The sequence below is a fragment of the Anolis sagrei genome, chromosome Y (assembly GCF_037176765.1).
Source record: "Anolis sagrei isolate rAnoSag1 chromosome Y, rAnoSag1.mat, whole genome shotgun sequence".
NCBI classification, from domain to species: Eukaryota; Metazoa; Chordata; class Lepidosauria; order Squamata; family Dactyloidae; genus Anolis; species Anolis sagrei.
In genome coordinates, this window is record NC_090035.1 from 18,158,797 (window position 1) to 18,183,511 (window position 24,715).

The following is a 24,715-nucleotide window of genomic DNA, read 5'->3' on the forward strand; positions in this document are numbered from 1 at the left end:
TACCAAAGAGCTCACTGCTCTTAATTAAATATTAGCTGTAATTAGCACGACGAGTGAAGGCTATGCATATTAATCCTAAGCTTGTGAAAGGGCTGTCATTGTTAATGAGAAACAGTGGGGGTCTCCATAACATCTGTTTTGGAGCTCAAGGTAGCATAAAACTCTTTTGGACGTTCATTCCCTACTTCTTTCATTCCCTACTTCTTTCTTTTTTGTCACGTCATCCCCCCCCCCCCCCCCGCCACCGCCTTTTGCTGGTTTCCATTTCATTTCAAATTATTAACATTGCTCTACTCATTTATGATGGCTCCCCCCAAAAACTACATATGTCTAACTTATTTGTAAAACCAGAAGATTGTAATGCTCTGCCTAGCATCCTATATCTTTACTTAAGTTTGTCCTGCCCATTTTTCTGACTGTCCTTTGAAGGGACTTAAAGTGGCCTCCCTACCCTGATGCCCTCCAGATGTAGTATGCTGTTCCCATTATCCCTCAACATTGTCACCTGTGGACCAATACCTCAAGAGGGCACCAGGTTGAGGGAAATGGCTTCAAAGGATTCTTATGGTACGGCAAAGATGGGGCTAAAAGTTCAAGAGATGTTTTATTGTGTGTTCTCTGGGGTTGCCAAGTCAGGATTATCCTTTGCCTTGAGACTGCATGACCAAAACATAAGACCTGTAAGGCAAAGGTTTCCCCTTCACATTAAGTCTAGTCGATTTGGGCTCTGCAGAGTGGTGCTCATCTCCATTTCTAAGCTGAAAAGTTAGCGTTGTCTGTAGACACTTCCTAGGTCATGTGGCCAAATGACTGCATGGAGTGCCATTACCTTCCTGTCAGAGCTATACCTATTTATCTACTCACATTTGCATATTTTTGAACTGCTAGGTTGGCAGAAGCTTGGGCTATCAATGGGAGCTCACCCTGTTCTGTGGATTCGAACTGCCGACCTTTCAGTCAGCAAGTTTAGCAGCTCAGTGATTTAACCTGCTGTGCCACTGACCCTATAAGACCTGTAAATGAGAATAATTCTAAAGCAAGGGGAAAGGGAACCACTTCCTGTTTCTCACTTTGCAAACATTTGCATTCGTTTGTTTGCTGTGTGCTGATAAGGAAACATTGTTAGCAAGACTAAGGCTAGTTCTACACTGCCTGATATCCCAGGATTTGATCCCAGATTATCTGCTTTGGAGTGGATTATATGAGTCCCCACTGCCCTATAATCTGAGATATGAAGATAATCTGGGATCAGATCCTGGGATATAGTGCAAATTAGAAGGGACCTGAGTTAGAGTGAAAAATGATCAAGCAAAAAGTACTTTTGGTTCTGAACAATAGGATTCAAGAATTAAATCTAAACTGTGGAGATGGCAAAGGGCCAGCTGAGCAAACTTCTCCCAGCATTTGGGAGTTGGAGATGCATTCAGACTGTGGCGTTGGTGCCAACATTGTGACTGCGTCCCTGTACTAAAGAACATATGGATTTGATGGACATTGGCTTCTCCATTTTCCAGCCCATTTTTGGCTATTTTGCCACTAGACCTTCACCAACAAAATTGCTCTGTTGTTATCAAAGACGTGTGACATCTCTCTGCCTCATTTTGATTATCATGCTTACTTGTGGGATTTATAATATAATTTTGTGATCCCTGGGATAGTGTTGTGAAAAGCTGAAAATATCCTAGCTGAAATCCTGATGTTCTATGCATGCGCCAGTTTCCAAGCCCTTAAATGGCAGAGGAAGAATACAGGGAAGTCAATGGACCTCTCACCTTCACTGCAGTGCTCTAGAGAGGGGGAAGAAAAAGAAGCTAGTTTCTCTTTTCATATGCTAAAGGACTGCAACTAGAAAAGAGAAGAGCCACTGCTGCTCTTTCACCTGCATCCCCCAATGCTTGGCTATTTAATGGCTGCCCCAGTGGAACCCCATGAGACTCAACAGCTGCCAAGGAAAGGCTTGGATGGAATGAATAATACAACTGCATAGCCTTTTGCACTTTGTCCATAAAAGACATCCATGTGCATAACTTTAAATTACACATGCAAAGGTCACCAACAGGATTTTAGCTCTAGATCAGGTAAGGCCAAACCGAGACCCAGGGGCTACTGCAGACCTTTGGGCTCTTTTCTCGGGCCCTCCTCTCTCTTACCATTCTTTCCTTCCTTCCTTCCTTCCTTCCTTCCTTCCTTCCTTCCTTCCTTCCTTCCTTCCTTCTTTCCTTCTTCCCTCCCTCCATTCCTTACATCCTTGTCCCTCCCTCCTTCCTTCCCTTCACCCTTTTGTTCTTCCACCCTTCTTCCTTCCCCCTTCCTTCTTTCTTTCCTTCATTCTCTCTTTCCTCCCTCCCTCCATTCCTTTCTACCCATGTTTCCTTTCATCATTCTCTTCCTCCCTTTCTTTTTCCCTTCCTTCTCTTTCCTTTCTCCTTTGATCCCTCCCTCTCTTTTGTCTTTCTTTCTCTCCCCCCCCCCCTCTATTTTCTTTGACCCTTCCTTCCATCCTTCTTTTCTTCCCTTCCTTCATTCTCTTTTTCCTTCCTCCTTTCCTCCTAGAGAATGTTTAGCTGGGAGAAGAGAAGGAAGAGAGGGAGCATGAGAGCTATATTTCAAGGTTTTAAAGGGTGTCCCATTGAGGAGGAGGAGGAGGAGGAGGAGGAGGAGGGAGACGGCTGACTTTCCACTGCTCTAGAGACAAGGTCACAAGGGTTCAAATGACAGGGAAAGAGATTCAACTGAAAAGATTAGGAAGAACTTCCTGGAGAGTGGTTTAGGCTGCCTAGGAGTGTGGTCTCCTTCTCTGGAGGCTTTTCCGCAGAGGATGTCTATTGGGAGTGCTTTGATTGTGCCTTTTTGCATGGCAGGGGGTTGGACTGAATAGCCCTTAGGGGTCTTTTCCAGCTCTAGGATTTTATATCAGGAGTAGGCAATATGGAGTCTAATAAATACCCCTTTTCTCTCCCATCTACCATCTCATCACGACCAAGATCCAAACTTTTCTCATCTTTCCTTCACTTCCTCCCGGCCTGGCCAACCCACTCCAGATTGCCGTATTGTCCCCAAATTAGAAAGTTTGCCCATCCCTGCTCTAGATACACACATTTCCTGGTTTCCAATCATGCCCCCATTTCAGCTGGAAAAAATACATTTATTTCTGCGGAAGGAAACTGTGAAAGAAAAAAAGAGGCTCAGAAGAGAGGCAAGGAATAATAACATATCCACTATGAAAGGATGAGCCCAGATGATTTTTGATAACTTGAAATTTCCAATATCAGAACTCTCAAAGACAAGATTTACAATGTCCTGTTATTCTGTTGATTTCCAGTGGTGCTATTCTTATGTACTATTAACTTCAGGGCCAGCAATCATTAAAAACAGCTGAGGAGTATCAATGCTTGGATACGACTCAAAGCCACACTAAACAGCCAAACCCTGTTGGTGTCTTAGACATGAATAACATGCTTTATAGATATTGCTATAGTTTTTAAACTATCATAGAATACGTTTGTGGCTGTGTATGCAAAGTTCTGCATGTTTATTCATTCCTCATGAATGGTTTGCAAGGATTTGTTAGCATCTTCAAGGTATTAGTTGACTTGCTAGGATTGTAGGTACTGCCATTGCTCGTTCCTCAGGCATATTGTCTGAAAAGGGATTGGTCATATTCAGCAGAAGGGGAGTGTAACACAACTGCCATGTAATTATGTGAGCATAAATTTGCATTTCTCAAGCACAATGTAGGTTCTGTTCTATTGTTAAAAGTAAAGCTGAAAAAAGGTTCATGAAGGTTCATCACCAATGATGATGTGCATTGCAGTTGTTGTCATATTTATTGTATTGCATTTATTTATAGTTTGCATTTTCCCCAGTTAGGAGTTCAACAGATAATGCCAAAAAAAAAACTTGTTAAAAATCCAGCTAAACTATCAATGAAAAAGAAAAAAACCCAGTATAATAGATAGAATATCCAGCAAGTTGTACAAGGCCCATTTGTCAAAACTATCAGTCCTTTGGGTTGTTGTGCGTTTTTTGGGCTGTATGGCCATGTTCCAGAAGCATTCTCTCCTAATGTTTTGCCTGCAGCTATGGCAGGCTTCCTCAGAGGTTGTAGGGTCCTTTCTGTTGAAACAGAATGATCTTCACTTCTGTACAGAAACAAACCAAGATTGATCAAACTGCAGCTATTGTACTTTGGTCATATCATGAAAAGATAGGATTGCCATGTCCTGGTGGTGGTCACACAGGGGACATGGGGACCTGTTTCCCCATGCCTTGTTTCAGTGTGGCTTTCCCTTGCCTCATCACATGGGGGGAAACCTGTTTTCAGCTGCTCAACACATCTTTCTTTATGGAAAGATGGGGTGCCTGCCATTGCCCACCATCTCCATTTTTGTGGTGGTGCTTCAGTCTCAGAGCCAACCCAGAAGTTATCAGAGGCTAGCTGCTGCCACTGAAAAAACATGTGTGAAGAGGTCCTAGAAAAGAGAATAATGTTTGTTAAGATAGAAGGCAATAGAAAAAGAGGAGGACCACAATACAGATGGATGGACTCAACCAAGAAAGCCATGGCTGCCCTGAGACATGAGCAGACTTGTTGAGGATAGAGTGACTTGTAGGTCTCTCAATCATAAGGTCTCCATATGTTGGGGTTGACTTGATGGTAGCTAGACACAAGAGAAGCCATATATTAGTATTGATGAGGATGGGTTGGGTGATTTCATTTTTGAAAGGCTGAACAACACCTCAACTGATGAACTGTATTTTTTTCTCCCCTGTTTTCTTCTTTCCCAGGGTAATCAGGAAGCGACAGCACCTCCTGACACAATGGCACAGCCTTATGCCTCGGCCCAGTTTGCTCCTCCCCAGAACGGCATCCCAGCAGAGTACACCACGCCCCATCCCCACCCGACCCCAGACTACACAGGCCAAACCACAGTTCCAGAGCACACGCTAAATATGTACCCGCCGGCCCAGACGCACTCCGAACCAAACACAAGCGACACAAATGCACAAACTGTCTCAGGCACAGCCACAGTAAGTAGCGTTTCATAGCCGTAGTCTTTGTTTTTTCCCCCTGGAGAAAACATAATAAAGCTTTGAAATGTAACTGTGCTAATGACCTTCTGCTTTTCCAGAAGTACTACTTCCATGTCAACCCAGTTTAACTGAAGGGGACTCATTTCAACTGCTTTGCTGATGGGAAAGCATAATAAACTAGTCCATACTCAATGTTACAGCAAAGGCTTCAGATCTCATCTCTTGGACACTAAACAGAGTTTTTGTTTACTACTTCAGTGGTAGACTGCCAATAAATGCATGATGCTATAGGCTCTATTTCAGAGGGAGGAACTGTTAAAACCACCTCTGAATATTCCTTGCTAAAAATCCCTAAAAAATTAATGGGATCATCATAAGTTGACTTGAAGGCATAGACACACTCAGGGTGCATCTAAACCTGGAATTGTAGCTCTTTGGTCTTTTCTGCCACGGAGCACTGGTGCCTCACCAAACTACAAAAGCCAGAATTCCACAGCATTGAGGTAATACAGTTGAAATAGTGCCAAACTGCATTAATTCTATGGTGTAGATCAAGCATGGGCAAACGTTGGCCCTCCAGGTGTTTTGGACTTCAACTCTCACAATTCCTAACAGCCTACTGGCTGTTAGGAATTGTGGGAGTTGAAGTCCAAAACACCTGGAGGGTCAACATTTGCCCATGCCTGGTGTAGATACACCCACCGTTATGTAGGACCTTGGCATCTTTAGATGAAATATGTGCTATGAGAAATGTGTTTATATCCATTGGCATTATCTACTTGTTTGGGGCTTGTTTGCATCCCATCTTGTTTCTCTGATGCTGAGAAAGGAAAGGAGAACAATCCCAATCCTCAGTCTTTGCTGTACTCATTATACTCTATGTCTTGGTGGGGTTCCTGCTTTTTTCCATGGCAGAAATAATGTGGCTTCCTTGCCCTCCTTCCCTTGCCTTTGCTAAAGTATCTCAGCCTGATCATTTTTGTCACCTACTCAGTGATTTTCTCTCTTTTATGATGATCAGGAACAAACAGAATAAGGTTTTGAATTAGTCTCCATCATATCAGCTGCCCTTTCTTGTATTTTCCTCTCACACAATACTATTATGTGCTGTTTAAATGCAGACAAATGTTAACTGCTCTGTATTATGTATGTTTGAATAGCCATTTTTATTGGTCTTACTATGGCAGATATTGCTGATTTTTGTCAAGTTCCATAGAAGGGCTAAACTCTCCTAGGATGTATCTATATTATCTAAATAATGCAATTTTGCACCACTTTAATTGCCATGTGATGTGATTCTAGGAGTTGTAGTTTTACATTCCCTTTAGCAATCTCTGCTAAGGAGTGCTAAGGTCCCATCTGCATTACCAGTATAATGCAGATTGAACTGGATTATATGATAGACTCTCATAATCCAATTTTTAAAAATGTACAATGGGATGTGCGACGGGAAGTTGCTGCTAAATGTGAGAGAAATAAGGTTGAACACTGTGACAGGCACCACAACATGGCTACCAGCCTCCTCCCAGTAGACTCAAATCAAGGAAAAGCTTTATGAGAACTACCACTCCTCTTGGCATCCCCCCCCCAGCAACAGCAAGGGTATCCCTCCGGGCAGCCCAACCAGGAAACCCCAACTGGATGACCTCCCATAAGGGTCTTCCTCCAGGGGCAAACCAAGAATGGGCAACTTGGAAGTCCCTGAACAGACTCAGAAGTGAAGTGGCCAGAACAAAAGACAACCTGGCAAAATTGCACCATCTAAAAAGAATCCCACACCTTGTATGACTGTGGAGCAGAACAGACAACTCCACATCTGTATGCTTGTCCACTGTGCTCTGCCTCATGTACAGAGGAAGAATTGTTGAAGGCGACAGACAATGCCATTGCTGTTGCCCATTTTTGGTCAAAAGATATTTAGCCGCCTGCGCTCCTTTTATTTTTATCGGGTTTATACTATTTATGCAATGCTTTTGATACGAATAATAATAATAATAATAATAATAATAATAATAATAATCCAGTTCAATGCAGTTTAATCCACATTATATAGTCATACATTGACCATATAATGCAGTTCAAACTGCATTGTGTAACAGTGTAGATGTGGCCTAAAACTCCCAGAAATGCATAGCATTGGTCCATGTCAGTTAAAGTGATATCAGGCTGTCTTAATGCTATACTGTAAATGCCCTCTTTATTTTCTTGAATGTAACCGAGCCAAAATGACTCTATCTAGAGCATGCAAAAATAGCAACTTTACTCCATTTCAACAGCCAGTCCTCTACACTACAGCTTTCTGGCAGAAAGGTCAAAGTATCCCATCAAACTATACATCCCAGGGTTCTGTAAAAGTAGCCACCACACTTATTCTACTACTCAATGGGTAGTTAGTACTTCCAGGTTGGTCATAGTAGTTTCAATCAGACCTTTATTCTATGCATTATTATTTTACATTGTAAGTCAAATATCAGCCAACAAGCCAACACCTTAAATCACGAAACAGCTTCCTAAGATCTACAGAGATGCTCACAGGAACAACTCAGCAAGCCAGAGTCCAAAAGTTGGAGGCGAAAACCCAGAACCTCAATCAGTGGCTGATACCAGATGAGAGACTCCCTCTGGGCACACAGAAGACTGGGCAACTTGGAACTTGCTGAACAGGCTGCGCTCTGGCACCACGAGATGCAGAGCTAACCTTAAGAAATGGGCCTACAAAGTGGAGTCCACGATGTGTGAGTGCAGAGAAGAGCAAGCCACAGCCCAGCTACTACAATGCAACCTGAGCCCTACTACATGCACAATGGAGGACCTTCTCACAGCGACACCAGAGGCACTCCAAGTGGCCAGCTTCTGGTCAAAGGACATTTGGTATTATGTCAAGCCTTTAACTTTGTGTTTTTAAATACATTATAACTTTACCCTCAATTTGCTTCTGACGTGATAAATAAATAAATAGTCGACTTGTCCCCAGAAAGAGGTGCAAGGTGGTTTGCAGATAAACTTAACTTCGAAAATAAAATTTAGATAACAAATGTATCAGGACAGGGATTTTTATTATACTCATAAACCCTCTATTAATTACATGATGTCCACAATATTACAGCGCAACATATTTTTGGCCATTCAATGACATTTAACTGCATTTGTATGGAACCTTGGTTTCTGTCCAAGATGGTTTCATGTGTTTATTTTGCACATGAGTTTCTCCGACTGATTTCTGAGCTTAACTGTGCATAATGTCATAAATGCCCCCTAGCTTGCAGTAATCATGGATGGAACACAGTTTTACTAAAAATTTATATTTTGTTAATGTCTTGTTCCAAGCGTTCCATTCCCAGCAGTTCTCTTCATTTCAAAGTTTCCTCTGAGCAAGATTATTAGGAGGACATCTGGCAGCCGCAACATTTCACCTTTTATCCTCTGCTGAGGAACGCCAGTATTTTTGCAAGTTCAGTGGGCAATTATACACCCCGTTTGCCTTGTTGCTACAAGCCTAGGCAGGAAGCAAAAGTTCATCAAAGGAAGAAAGCACCCATTCAGAAACAGGAGGACCTCCCAATATTGTTAATTACAAGACATGGTTTACATTCCAGGCTAATCTTTGAAGGACCCATGCCTGTAATACTTCAAATATTAGTTTGGAATGTAATGTATATCTTGCAGCTTTTATGTAAGAACCTGGGTGCGCCAGCTGCACCCGTACCTTGAGAAGTCAGGCTTGGCCATGGTGGTCCATGCTTTGTTACATCAAGAATAGACTACTGCAACATACTCTACATGGGTTTGCCCTTGAAGACTATTCAGAAGCTTCAAGTGGTCCAACAGGTGGCAGCCAGACTGCTCACTGGAGCTAGGTACAGGGAGCATACAACCTTCTTGTTGCATCAGCTCAACTGGCTGCCAGTCTGCTACCGAGCACAATTTGAAGTGCTGACTTTAGCCTATAAAGCCCTAAACAGTTCCGTCCAAGTTTACCTGTCCAAACATATCTCCCTCTATCAGCCAGATAGGAGGTTAAGATCTTCTGGGGAGGCCCTGCTCTCAGTCTGACCTCCTTTGCAGGTGCGGTTAGTGGGAAAAAGACATAAGGCCTTCTCAATGGTGGCTCTCGGCTATGAAACTCCCTCCCAAGTGAAATCAGATCAGCCACCTCCCTCCTGACCTTCAGGAAAAAGCTAAAGACATGGATGTGGGACCAAGTTTTCAGTCAGTAACAGTACAAAAAGAGACCACAGAATGATACAATGATAATTGGAATGACTTCGGATTATGGTATTGGACTGTGTGATTTTAAATAAGTGATTTTAATGTTTGTTATGCTTTTTAGCTATTATTTTAATGTATATGTTTTGTTTTATTTTATTATGTTAATGTTGGCATTGAATTGCTGCCTATATATGTAAGCCACTCTAAGTTCTCTAAGAAGTGAGAAGAGTGGGGTATAAATATTAGGGCTGGGCGGTTTCATTTCGTTAATTCGTAATTCGTTAAAAATTCGTTATTTTTTTTGTTAACGAAGCGATAACGAACCATTCTGGAGCAACTTAAAAATGAAACGAATTTTTCAATTCGTTTCGTAAATGCTTCGTATTTTGTTATGTGTTCGTTTAGGTATTGGTTTGAGGTCGGTTCGTTATTATTTCCGCATGTCTGGGGCAAGTTTTATAGTTGTTTTTTGTTTAATTAGTGAAAAAAAATTATAATATCACACCAACAGTCAACAACAGAGGGAGAGGGAAGCTTCAGAAGTTTTTTTAGCGTATTGCGCGATCGCGGCCGCCATTAACGAATCGATTCGTTATTGTTTCGTTATTGTTTTGTAATTTTTTTACCATTTACGAAATTTCATAAATATCGAACTTTTTTTAAGGAAAATTTCGGAATTCTTTTAAATATCGAAACGCAAAAAAACCCAAAAAACGAATCGATTTTAGAAACAAATTTTTCCGTTGTTACCCAGGCCTAATAAATATGGTAAATAAATAGCTACAATGTTGAATGAATGCAGTTTAACACCACTTCCACTGTGATGGCTCAAAACAATGGAATCCTGGGAGTTGAATTTGCCACTCTTTGGCCAAGAAAGCTAAGCAGTGGTTCTCAACCTGGGGTCCCCAGATGTTTTTGGCCTACAATTCCCAGAAATCCTAACAGCTGGTAAACTGGCTGGGATTTCTGGGAGTTGTGGGCCAAAAACATCTGGGGACCCAAGGTTGAGAATCACTGAGCTAAAGACTTTGTAAAACTACAACTCCAAGGATCCCATAGCACTGAGCATTTACAATGTCTTCATTCTTCTCTGCCAAATGGTGCTAATTTCTCATCAAAGGAAAAATCCTAGGATGACATATGATGGGACTTGCACATCCACAGGAGGGTCCTGGGACCAAAGCCCAACAGATACTGAGAACTCACTGTATTTTACTTAAGGGCTGTGGTTTTTATGCACTAATTTTTATTGTTATGCTACAGTTGGCCTTCCATATCCACAGACTGAACCTTCTGATATTTTTCAAAAGTTTGATTCGGATATGTATTTTATATATCTAGGATCATGTACAAATTTCTCTGGCAAAAAGGGGTTGTGAGTTGAAAAAGTTGAAGAAGCAATAGATGGCCCCAGAACATTTTTGAGCTCTACTATTTTATGGTGCTTTGGAGAAACTCCTTGCAGCTGGAAAGAAACAGCAGGCAAATATGCCTCCAAGGGACAGAGAGGCCCAAAGGACCATGTTACAGTCTCCCCAAGGCCTTTTTAGGAATCCCTGAAGGAAAAGGTGGTAGTGGAGGAATACAGGGGAACAGAAATGAATGGTTCCGTAATTCCTAAACTTGCATCAAACAGGTGAAGCAGAAGTAAAGAGCAGAAGGTAACCAACCATGCATGGCTCTTTGTCTCACTCACTATGGACATTCAGAGGGCAGCTTATTCCCTTGAGGAGGAAATTATTCTGCATTAATGTGTGTTGAAGATGTCAACTGCGAGAATTAAACCCAACTGCCTACCTCTCAGATTTCTCAACATAAGGAGCTCTTTGTTTTGCCGATGACAAGTCTAAGAATGTAATTTCCCTAATATTCCTCCCATTTGCAGTCAAGCCTTCCCAAAACATCAATAGGAAACTTTTATGTATTATTTAGAATGCAAAAATGTCAGACAAATCAATCCCCGCCATCCAACTGCCAACAAGGGAAACAGAAATGCAGAATATATATGATAAACTCAATACAATATTTTTTTTAAAAAATTATAACAATAAGTAAAGTGCAATCATGACTTATTTATGCATCAAGAAATAACATCTATCCATCTATCCCTATAGCTATCATGTATAATGTCTGTTATTTTTCATTACCTTGAAGGCCAAAGGTTTGAATCCCGAGAGCAGAATTCGAATCCCTGCTCAGCCTTGGGCAGATCACACTCTTGAAGTTTCTGAGGAGTGTAAAGGAAAAGTCCTATGCATCAAACCTTGCAAAAAAAATCCTGTGATATTTTCCCCGTTGGGTCAGCCTAAATTGAAAATGATTTAGAGGCACACAGCCATAACAACAACAACAACAAAACAACAAAGATATTCAGTGTCCTCCTACCATAGAAGCTAAGCTGGGACAAGCCTGATTGGTTTTTGGAATGTAGACTTGCAAGGAATGCCAGATGCTGTAGAGCAGATATGGGCAATCTTCAGCCCTCCAGGTGTTTTGGACTTCAACTCCCACAAATTCCTAAGTCTATTGGCTGTTAGGAATTGTGGGAGTTGAAGTCCAAAACACCTGGAGGGCCGAAGTTTTCCTATTCCTGCTGTAGAGAGTATCTTTCAAGTCAAAAAAGGATTCCCAGAAGCTTGAATAACTTTATTAACATAGATAGTGAGCCTTCTAGAAGTTCTAGAGAATGCCCCAGATGTTATAAAGACTATTCATATTTCTATATCCTATATAAATGAAATAAAGTAAGAATAATAATAAATAAATGAGATAAAGCATACAAAACAAACATTCAAGTGTAGGGAGCCCCTGAGAAGCAATGGTGGAGATGCATCTCTCTGGTCAGTGTTTAAGCCCATGCTGGTCCTCTGTTCTGTTAGAAAATCTCCAGAATTTAGGAGAGATGTATAGTCATAACATTGGTGAACTTAAGATATATATATATATATATATATATATATATATATATATATATGGAAATCTCCAGAATTTTCTAGACAATAAAGCCCCCTTTGCATTTCCTTGGAGGCTTTCCTCCAATTTATTTATTTATCGTGTCATCAACAACCATTGTATTACAATTCTAACAGAGCAAAACAAACACAGAGATTAAAAGAAAAAGAAAAAAAAAGAAAGAAAGAAAAAAAACCCACACAGATTTTGCAAATTTGGTATTTGGTTAAATGTCCTTTGACCAGTATCTGGCCACTTGGAGTGCCTCTGGGGTTGCCGCAAGAAGGTCCTCCATCGTGCATGCGGCAGGGCTCAGGGTGCATTGCAGCAGGTGGTCAGTGGTTTGTTCTTCTCCGCACTTGCATGCCGAGGATTCCACCCTGTAGCCCCATTTCTTAAGATTGGCTCTGCATCTCGTGGTGCCAGAGCGCAATCTGTTCAGCGCCTTCCAAGTCGCCCAGTCTTCTGAGTGCCCAGGGGGGAGTCTCTCATCTGGTATCACCCATGAATTGAGGTGCTGGGTTTGGGCCTGCCACTTTTGGACTCTCGCTTGCTGGGGTGTTCCAGCGAGCGTCTCTGTAGATCTAAGAAAACTATGTCTTGATTTAAGTCGTTGACGTGCTGGCTGATACTCAAACAGGGGATGAGCTGGAGATGTCTCTGCCTTGATCCTTTCACTATTGGCTGCTACTTCCCGGCGGATGTCAGGTGGTGCAATACCAGCTAAGCAGTGTAATTTCTCCAGTGGTGTAGGGCGCAGACACCCCGTGATAATGCGGCATGTCTCATTAAGAGCCACATCTACTGTTTTAGTGTGGTGAGATGTGTTCCACACTGGGCATGCATACTCAGCAGCAGAGTAGCATAGCGCAAGGGCAGATGTCTTCACTGTGTCTGGTTGTGATCCCCAGGTTGTGCCAGTCAGCTTTCGTATGATGTTGTTTCTAGCGCCCACTTTTTGTTTGATGTTCAGGCAGTGCTTCTTGTAGATCAGAGTACGGTCCAAAGTGACTCCCAGGTATTTGGGTGCGCTGCAATGCTCCAGTGGGATTCCTTCCCAGGTAATCCTCAGAGCTCGGGATGCTTGTCTGTTCTTAAGGTGAAAGGCGCATGTCTGTGTTTTAGATGGATTAGGGATCAGTTGGACTCCCACCTGGACCTGTTTCATCAGTTCTAATGAGCTAATGTGGCAGCTGCCCCTATCATTGACCTTCTATGCTTACTTTTAACTGGATTAGGCTGAATCCTAACAAATCCTTCAAGGGCTCCTTCCACTCCTGAATGAAATCCCATATTATCTGTTTGAACTGGAATATAGGGCAGTTTGGACTCAGATAACCCATTTCAAAGCAGATATTGTGGGATTTTCTGCCTTGATATTCTGACTGTGTGGAAAGGCCCAAGGTTGGGCTAGCCTTGCACCATAAGTGCGAACCAGGATTACATAGTCACCATCTACACTGCCATATCACCCAGTTTCTAAATCCAGATTATCTGCTTTGAACTGGACTATATGTCAGTATAGATCCAAACATAAACCTGGTGTTCACTTAATCCAAAACTGCCTAAACATATGGAAGAAAGGACCCAAACGTGCATTCAAACTGTGGGCTTAATGCAGTTTGACATCACTGTCACTACTATAGCTTAATGCTATGGAGTCCTGAGATTGTACTTTGTCGAGGCGCTAGTAGTCTTTGGTCGAGAACTATCTACCAAAGCTTAATGAGGAATGTGAAGGTTCTCCAAGACAGTCTTCATGTCATTAGTGGAATGGAGAAAACATCACAGAAGGATACCATGGAATGCGGAAAAATGGTATCTTGTACATCATCCTCTAACCCAGTGGTTCTTAACCTGTGGGTCCCCAGTTCTTTTGGCCTTCAACTCCCAGAAATCCTAACAGCTGGCAAACTGGCTGAGTTGTAGGCCAAAACACCTGGGGACCCACAGGTTGGCAGCCACTGATCTAAACCATGGTAAAATCTAACCACCGTAGCATCCACTTCTGCTGTTGCAGTTCACTAGTTTTAATCTATTTCCTATTCAGAATATGTTATGTTGGTTCACATGTTTATTTTTAGCTTTCAGGGACTGATGATAGATTGTATATCTCAGCAATCTTGGCATTGGGTCTTATTAATGGATGCATGTCTGGAAAACAATTCAGCCACTACCAAATGAAAAAAATAAGTTGGGTTGAATCCAAAGTCACTCAGCCATGGCCAGAGTTGTCTTCTAGAGGTAAAAGGACTTCTAAAAAATGTTGTGGTGGCAAATCACAGAAAAAATTAAATTCAAATATCACATTCCTACATAATTTTATTCCAGTCAGTTGGGAGGACAAACTTCTTATGATGGGACAGCAACTTCATGTTGTGTCCTTTGGAAGAAGAGTAGAAAAGGAGTATTCCAAGTATTTTGGAAGAGCTGAAGTCTTTAATAAACAGCACGGGAGGATTGCTTTTTTCTTGCTCCTGATATAGATATATCATCATGACATGGTAGCATTCATATACTTGCTCCATGTGATAAGACCTGCAAAAGATGGGAAGTGTCTCCTTATGTCACAGTTTTTCCATACTAGAAATGGTTGGCATTTCAAGGAGAGATGACAGCAGTCAGAAGTTGACACTGGACTAAATCAGAAGTGACAGCAAGGAACTTGACAGTTGAGATGAGCAGAAGCAGTGAATCCCCTTATAGTTCTTAGCAAATACTGGAAGCCTGTCTCATATGACAACTCAACATCTTCAACTGTCAATAGTCAGTGTCAATGAGGGAATGTCGGAATCCACCTTGTATGGAATCAAACAATGGTACTCATCTTGGGCAATGGCCCATGGGTCACAAGCCCCTATTGAACACTCACTACCAAATCGCCTCTGATCTTGGAAGCTAAGGAAAGCCAGCTCTGCCTACCCTAGTACTTGAATGGGAGTCTACCAACAAATGCAAGGGGTTGTAAGGCTATGTTTGAAAGGAAGGAAATGAAAAAAATATTGTTTAATATTTACTTGTCTAAGGCCCCTTCTACACAGCTTTATAACATCCAGATTATCTACTTTGAACTGAATTATATGGCAGTGTAGACTAAGATAATCCAGTTCAAACCAGATAATGTGGATTTTCTGCTTTGATAACCTGGATTATCTGGCAGGGTAGAAGGAGCCTAAGAGAACCCTGTGAAATTCATGGGATCACCAGAAATCAGTTGGCACCCCGAAGGCACATATATGCACAAATACACATGTAAACTTATATGTACATTGAAAATGGCATGGGGCTTCGGGGAAGAAACTTTCTGAATTATAACAACTCTGGCCCCTTCTACACTGCCATATAATCCATATTATCAAAACAGATAATCCACATTTTTTGCTTTGATTTGGATTATCTGAGTCTACACTGACATATAATCCAGTTCAAAGCAAATAATCTGGATCCCACCATACTATCTGCTTTGAACTGGGTTATCTGAGGGCCCCTCCACACAGCCCTATATCCCAGAATATCAAGGCAGAAAATCCCACAATATTTGCTTTGAACTGGGTTATCTGACTCCACACTCAGATAATGTGGGATTTTCTGCCTTGATATTCTGGGATATAGGACTATGTGGAAAGGCCCCCAGTCTCTACATGGGATGAGGAGGACAAAATGCTCAGTTAAATATGTCATTTGGCACAATTTGTCTGTTTCTTCATGTATTCCTTCATTTTAGAAGATCCTTTCGCTCACAATTTGCTACTTTCACATATCTTCAACAGAAATTTGCAAAACCTTCACTTCACCTACAAGATAGATGATTTTTCACAACCTGGATCTAAATCCATGTCACGTATTGTGTGCACATTTGTATTCCTATCAGGACTCATCACATGTCATAGACAGATACTAGTACACCAAGTATAGACCTGATTCACTGTTGTGTAGCTAACATGCAGTTAACTTAATTGTACATCTGCTCGCCTAATTCAGTGATAATAGCTAATCTGTTCCCTGTTTAGAACATGGATTCGCAATTGTAAATGTGCTGTTTTTCACTTTGGGTTATCAAATATTGCAAATATATAACAGTCCCAGATAAATAGCATTGACCATTAGAACGTTTGTTTCCATGGGAAAGTAGATGTTTCCTACTGAGTTTATATACAATCTTTCTTATAGTTGATAGCTTTGAATGGTAGCCGGATAGAGCTGAATGATCTCTGTGTATACGTATAATATTTTATGTTCCCATTCCCAGTGATATTTTAGGGGGGAAATCCTGTAGTTTGTTAATTTATTCATTTATTTAATTGATATCCATGCCTTCTTCTCCCCTTATTTATTTATTTACTGCATTTGTACTCTGTTCTTCTCACTCCAAAGGGGACTCAGGGCCCTTCCACACAGCCATATAACCCAAAATATCAAGGTAGGAAATCCCACAATATCTACATTGAACTGGAATATATGGTTGTGTGAACTCGGATAACTGGGGATCCTTTCACACAGCCGTATATCCCAGAATATCAAGGCAGAAAATCCCACAATATCTGCTTTGAACTTGAAAGGGTCCCTGGTTTTAGGCTTATGATCTTGGCCTAACAACACAAGCAAAAGACTTTGGAACAGTTGAAATCCAACTTACTAATAATACCTTGAAAGGTCTCTCCAGCTACTAGAAAGATAACCACCTGACGCCTAACCCTGCCAAGACACAAGTGTGTGCTTTCCACCTATGCAACTGTGAAGCCAACAGGAAATTGAAAGTCACCTGGGAAGGTCAAGTGCTTGAACATTGTTTCCATCCTAAATATCTCGGAATCACGTTAGATCGAACACTAGCATATAGGAAACACTGCTTGAACACCAAGCACAAAGAAGCTGCACGCAATAACATCCTGTGGAAACTTACTGGCAGCACATGGGGTGCAGACCCAAAATTAATAAGAACATCAACCCTAGCCTTGTCTTACTCAACTGCCCTGTTTGGCATAAGTCTGCCCATGCAAAGTAGGATAACATAGAATTGAATGAAACATGCAGAATAATCACAGGATGTTTTAAACCTACATCTGTTGATAAACTCGACAAGCTAGCTGGCATTGCCCCCCCCCCCCCCGATGTGCGATGGGAAGTTGCTGCTAAATGTGAGAGAAATAAGGTTGAACACTGTGAAAACCATCCACTACATGGCTATCAGCCTCCTCCCAGTAGACTCAAATCAAGGAAAAGCTGTATGAGAACTACCACTCCTCTTGGCATCCCCCCAGCAACAGCAAAAGTATCCATCTGGGCAGCTAAATCAGGAAATTCCAACTGGATGGTCCTCCACGAGAGTCTTCCCCCAGGGGCAAACCAAGAATGGGCAACTTGGAAGTCCCTGAACAGACTCAGAAGTGGAGTGGGCAGATCAAAAGACAACCTGGTAAAATTGCACTACCTAAAAGAATCCCACACGTTGTGTGACTGTGGAGCAGAACAGACCACTCCGCATCTGTATGCTTGTCCACTATGCCCTGCCTCATGTACAGAGGAAGAATTGTTGGAGGCTACAGACAATGCCATTGCTGTTGCCCATTTTTGGTCAAAAGATATTTAGCCACCTGCACTCCTTCTGTTTTTATCAGTTTTATACTAATTTATGCAATGCTTTTGATATGAAATAAATAAATCTGAGTCCACACTCAAATAATGTGGGCTTTTCTGCTTTGATATTCTGGGATATAGGGCTGTGTGGAAGGGCCCTCAGTTCAAAGCAGAGACTAGAGAGCTTGTGGCGGAAAGAGCCTAGCAAGTCAAATCAAGCACGGCTGGATGCCTATCTAAAGGCATGTGCCGAGGCAATAGAAGCCGCAAAGAATTCTTTCTTTGCAGCTAATATTGCGTCTGCAAAGAACCATCCGGCGGAGCTGTTCCAAGTAGTCAGAGGGCTGTTAAATCCCGTCTGCCAAGATGGGATCCCTGAAAACTCGGCAGCCCGCTGTGAAGCATTTGCTCGATTCTTCACAGACAAAGTTGCTTTTATCCGCTCTGGCTTTGACCCCGCATTAAGTCTCCTTCGGGGTGAGAAAAGTGGTATAGAAATACTGTAAATAAAAATTAACAGGAGTCTCTGAGGATGTAACACGAGCACCTCCTTGTCCAATTTTGATGGATTCGTTTCAATCTGTGCAGCTCGAGGATGTGGACAAGATTCTTGGAGAGGTGAGGCTGACCACATGCATCCTAGACCCCTGCCCATACTGGCTGATAAAGGAAGCCAGAGGGGGTTTGGCAGGGTGGGTGAAGGTGGTGGTTACTGCCTCCCTAAAGGAGGGCAGGTTTCCAGTGAACCTAAAAGAGGCTGTTATAAAGCCGCTGTTGAAGAAACCATCACTGGTCCCCACCCAATTAGACAAATTTCGGCCAGTTTCCAATCTCCCCTTTTTGGGCAAAGTCCTGGAACATGTGGTTGCTTTGCAACTCCAGGGATTCTTGGTAGACACTGATTATCTAGATCCGGCACAGTCTGGCTTTAGGTCGGGACATGATACCGAAACAGCCTTGGTTGCCTTGGTAGATGATCTACGCCGGGAACTAGACAAGGGGAGTGTTGGTTCTGCTGGACCTCTCAGCGGCCTTCAATACCATCGACCATGGTATCCTTCTGGGATGCTTCAGGGATATGGGACTTGGGAGTACTGTTCTGCAGTGGCTCCAGTCCTTCCTGGAGGGTTGGTCCCAGAAGGTGTTGCTGGGGAACACCTGCTCGTCCCCACAACCATTGACTTGTGGGGTCCTGCAGAGTTCTATGCTGTCCCCCATGTTGTTTAACATTTACATGAAGCCGCTGGGAGAGATCATCCAGAGTTTTGGGGTCAGATGTCGGCCTAGATGAGGACGAACAGATCGAAACTTAATCCAGACAAGACCAAGGTACTTCTGGTCAGTCGAAAGGCTGGACAGGGTATAGGGTTACAGCCTGTGTTGGACGGGGTTACCCTCCCCCTGAAGACACAGGTTTGCAGTTTGGGAGTGATCCTGAACTCATTGCTGAGCCTGGAGCCCCAGGTCTCGGCGGTGGCCGGGAGAGCTTTTGCACAATTAAAGCTTGTGCTCTAGCTGCGCCCGTTCCTTAGGAAGTCTGACTTGGCCACGGTGGTCCACGCTCTGGTTACATCCTGAATAGACTACTGCAATGCTCTCTATGTGGGGCTGCCTTTGAAAACTTCTCGGAAGCTCCGATTAGTCCAGCGGTCAGCGGCCAGGTTGTTAACTGGAGCTGCGTACAGGGAGTGTACCACTCCTCTGTTGCACCAGCTCCACTGGCTGCTGATTAGCTTCCAGGCACAATTCAAACTGCTGGTTTTAACCTTTAAAGTCCTGAACGGTTCTGGCCCAGATTACCTGTCCGAACGTAGTTCCTGCTATGAACCGTCACGAAGCTTGAGATCATCAGGGGAGGCCCTGCTCTCGATCCCACCACTCTCTCAAACGCGGTTGGTGGGGACGAGAGACAGGGCCTTCTCGGCAGTGGCTCCCCGTCTGTGGAACTCTCTCCCTAAGGATATTAGGTTGGCCACCTCCCTCCTGTCCTTTAGAAGACAACAGAAGACCTGGCTCCGGGGCCAGGCATTCGATTAGAGGCCAGCGGCAATAGGAAAAGGAAATTTGGATTTTGCGATATGGATTCTCCCGGCTCGGCTTAATCTATTAATTTATTGTTGAATTTCAGTGATGATGATGTACAATGTTTTAAAATGATTTTATTCTGAGTTGTAATATTTATGGTATTTATGCTGTTAGCATCCTCTGATGCTCATGTGAAGCTGCGCTGAGTCCTCCTTGTGGGGAGAAGGGCGGGATACAAATATATGAAATAAATAAATAAAAATAAATAAAGAAATAAAGAAATCTCCAGTACTACTTAGGTCTTGCCCAGTTTGCACAATGGGTGAAGAAGGCAAACTTGTTCCCAGATTGTGCTTAATGTGAAGTCAACAAGCCAGGCATTGCAAAGCAGACGGCAGCAAAATGAAAGCTAATTTACAGTTGAAATTGCGCCTGACCTTCAACACCTTTGTATTGTGTATTAATGCCTTAATGAAAATTGATCCACACCTAGTGTTAGTATTCCCCTTTCCAAAATATAAGAGGAATAACTTTGCCAGGTTTGTATTCTTTGCCAGGTTTGTATTGTATTCACATAACCTAGCAAGGTAGAAAATCCCACAATATCTGCTTTGAACTGGGTTATCTTAGTCCACACTCAGTTCAAAGCAGATAATGTGTGCTTTTATTCAGCTGTGTGGAATGATCCCTGGTTTGAGGCTTCTGCAGCTGGAAAGAATCTGCCAGTTGGATTGAGTCTATCATGGTGTACTCTTGTGACTGTAGCATTTTCCATCACAGCAAGTTTTTTTAAAATAATTTTTATTGAAGTTTATCCTTACAGACATATAGATAAAAAGTTGGGGTGGGGGTATTGGGGTTAAGAGGGTAGGGAAAAAATAGGAAGACATAGGAGGATTAGAAGAGACAGGGGAAAGTGCTTATTACAAAGGTTTGTACAGGACAAGCAAGTTTTATTTGTTTCTTTTTCAATATGATGTCTCCATCTTTGGAGCAATTTATGCAACATAATTATTTAGATATTTGAGAATATGTTAATGTCCTTCCACAATAGAATGAAGTCTGCTTCACTGGAATAACTCAATGCTGTGAAGTCCTGAGAGTCATCGTTTGGTGGAACATGAGCCCTCTTTGCTCGAGAAGGCTGGAGACTTTGTAAAGCTACAACTCCCTGATCTCCATAGCCTTGAGCCAGGGCAGTTCAAGTGGTATCAAACTGTATTAATTCCACAGTGCAGCTGTACCTTTCTTTAGAGGCAACAGCAGCTTATTTGTGAAACTGTGTAATCCTTTTTGTTGCATGTGTGTGTGTTTTCTCTGCCTCTATCAACAGGCTTTTATCTCTGTTTTGACTTTGATCATCTTAAAATAGCAATGCACCTACCAGAACCTTGGAAGAGAAAAGAAAAGGGGTAATTAGATTTGGCAGCTCTTCTCTGTACCGCCTTGTTGTTCTCTTTGTTTGAAAGTGCATCTAAAGGTGTCAACTGTTGTTTAATTGAATAAGGATTCACATAAGTTCCAGCTGTTTTTTGAATGTGAGCTTTTTTTTTAAATGGGTGGAAAGAGTGCACAGAAGGACAGACACATTCTTAGATGTAATCAGTTTCCAGTAGTTTCCAGTAAGTGTCTCCCTCTAAAAAAAATAGGAAAGTGTAACTACAATGTTCCCTCACTGTTTCGTGGTTCACTTTCCGCGGACTCGCTGTTTCACGGTTAAGACTTGAGAATTAATATTTTTAATATATTTTTATACATTTTGTGGGTTTAAAAGCACAAAATGTTTTAAAATATAATAAAATACTAATTCTCAACCGTAACTGCGAAACAGCAAGTCCACGGAACGTGAACTGCTGCTTGCAGGGAGCTTCTTCTTCCCAGAAGCCCCCTAGCAGGGGAAAGTTGCCCGTTGCTGGATTGGCCAGGGTCAATTTCCGAACCTCGCCCCGGCAGCCTTTGGAGGGCTTCCCTCGGCCTCTATAGGGGCAATCCAGGGGCATGACAGGGCCTGTCACTGGTTGGCCAGCTGGCCAAGTGACAGGAAACTTTCCACCACGCAGAGGGCTTCCTGGAAGAAGAAGCCCCCTGCAAGCAGCATGGCCAGCAGGAGGGTGCCCATCACCGCAATGGCCCTTGCCCGGTAAGTCAGGCAAGGCATTTCTAATTTTAAAACTACAAAATGTCTAAAAATATATTTAAAATATATATAGTGCCCCTACTTCGCAGATTTTCACTTATCGTGGGGGGTCCTGGAACGGAACCCCTGTGATAATTGGGGGAACACTGTAATGGTATAGCCACATTGCCATATAATAGTAATTTGATACTACTAGTTGGGCATCCTTTATCCAGAATTCCAAAATCCAATGCACTAGATTCCAAAATCATTCCCTTGTGTGTCTCCGATGGTGGCACCTTTGTTTTCTAATGGTTCAACATATACAAGCTTTGTTTTATGCACTAATTTCCCCTGTTACAGCAATGCAACACTATGCATTGTACATTGAGTAACAACTTTGTGCTTTGTGCAATGAGAAGACAATTTGGCACATTCACCCTTCCTCATATGTTATGTTGTGGTATTATTTAATACAAGGATTGCCTTATGCTAACATATTATAACTCCGCTAGCAGATAAGTAAGTACCCTATGCCATGGATCTTAACCATTTTGGCAATAGGATTTTCATATGCATTGATTTACTATCCAGCAATGGGCTCAGTCAGTCTTCTCTAAAAGCATTGGGCTGAGGCCAATAAGAGTTTCCTAACAAAATATTGTAAAATGTAAATAATTGCTCCAAGTACAGCCTTCTTTGTGTTCTGCTAAACAATGGCAGCCCAAATATAATTCAGAAATATATTAGCGTTTCCATTTGACAAATCTTTCCTTATGAGATCATAAATGCTTGTGGAACTAAAGGTTAATGAAGTGTGGAAAGCTGTAAAACACAGAAAGTAACCTGGCAGATCATAAAGATGCATTTGTTCTTCTTTTTTATTTTTTAGTTTGAATGGCACCAGCCTGTGTAAAAACGTGGAGGCTGAATAGCATCCAACATGGCAAACCTGGGTTCAATTTTCTAGAAAGCTTAACGGGTGGAGAATGAAGTGAAGGGGAGGAGTTACCCCCCCCCCCCAAATTACTTGCCTCTGGCTAACTAATTTTTCTCCACCCTCCACCCATAATACTATGTTTAAAACTTGAGAAAACATAGCTAACTTCCAGACCTCAGCAGTGACAAATTGGTGATGATGATACCTTCAAAAAGGAAGGTGGGGGGGGGGGGATATATATATAATCATAACGTTGGAAGAGACCTCGTGGGCCATCCAGTCCAACCCCCTGCCAAGAAGCAGGAAAATTGCATTCAAAGCACTCTCAACAGCCTCTGTTTAAAAGCCTCCAAAGAAGGAGCCTCCACCACACTCCAGCACAGGGAGTTCCACTGCTGAACAACTCTCACAGTCAGGAAGTTCTTCCTAATATTCAGATGGAATCTTCTTTCCTGTAATTAGAAGGAATTATTCCACATCCTAGTCTCCAGGGCAGCAGAATGCAAGTTTGTTCCCTCTTCCCTGTGACTTCCCCTCACATATTTATACATGGCTGTCATGTCTCCTCGTAGACTTCTCTTCTTCGGGCTAAACATGCCCAGCTCTTTAAGCTGCTCCTCATAGGGCTTGTTCTCCAAACCCTTGATCATTTGAGTCAGCCTCCTCTGGACACTTTTCAGCTTGTCAACATCTCCCTTAAATTGTGGTGCCCAGAACTGGACAGTATTCCTGGTGTAGTCTAATCAGGGGGTAAAATTACTTCCCTGGATTTAGACACTATACTCCTGTTTATGCAGGCCAAAATCTCTTTGGCTTTTAAAAGTGCTGCATCACATTGTTGGCTCATGTTTAATTAGTTATTCACAAGATTTCGAAGATCTTTTTCACAACCAGACGTGCCGCATTCTGTATCTTTGCATTTCATTTTTTCTGCCTAAGTGGAGTATCTTGGATATATGTCTTTATCCACCACCACCACCCATTGATTCAACTTCCATCTTCTAGTGGGAGGAAATGTGATCTTACATAACGAAGGGCCATTAATTATGAGAGAGACGTTAGACAAAAGAAATGGGTTTGGGTTCCTTTGGAGATAAGGGTCTACTAAGTTTCATTTCACTGAAGGAATGGCTTGCTTTACTTTAAATGCATACAACAAAAATACCACTTGTATAACATAAACAATAATATAATTCAACAACAGTATATAAACATGCTGCACTGTTAACCTCACAGCGACAACAAACAATATGGTGCAAATTTTAGTACAGTCGTATCTTCTTATAAGTAGCTTGTGGATCAGCCGTCCACGACCGGTTTTGGCCTACCTCAGGCCTTCCTCTGGTGGACTGAAATTAATGTACAAATCAATGTTTTACTCCAGTAGCATACATATAGAACATCTGTATCATTAAATATCATAAGTTACAACACATTTAAGTACTTACAAAGTTATACACTTGAACAAATTCTCCTCAGGGGATACAGATATTTTTGAGTCAGTGGTATCTACATCAAAGGAACAAAATGTGGCTATGAGAGTTTGAAAATTACTATGTTGAAAATGATTATATTGTAGAAATACTTAATATTCAAGTATTTTACACATTAAGAAATCAGTAAAGTCTTCACACTTGTTATTACATCAATATTTGTTGAACATACCCATTAAATACCATAAGTTACAACACATTTGAATACTTACAAAATTATACACTTGAGAGTTTGTTCTCCTCAAAAATATCTGTATATATGTGTTTATATACTGTATATATATGTGTGTGTGTGTTTTTATACTGTTGTTGAATTATATTATTGTTTATGTTATACAAGTGGTATTTTTGTTGTATGCATTTCAT

At 41.9% G+C, this 24,715-nt stretch overlaps 1 protein-coding gene across 13 annotated transcripts in view; it reads left to right on the forward strand.

Annotated features, from left to right (window-relative positions):
- LOC137095529 (RNA binding protein fox-1 homolog 1) overlaps positions 1–24,715 on the forward strand; it is a 1,101,487-nt gene that overhangs the window by 961,772 nt on the left and 115,000 nt on the right. For all 13 annotated transcript variants that reach the window (XM_067462295.1, XM_067462296.1, XM_067462289.1 and 10 more), the window contains one exon: positions 4,789–5,031. In XM_067462295.1, coding sequence (XP_067318396.1) covers positions 4,789–5,031 — 243 coding nt within the window. The remainder of the gene's footprint in view (positions 1–4,788; positions 5,032–24,715) is intronic.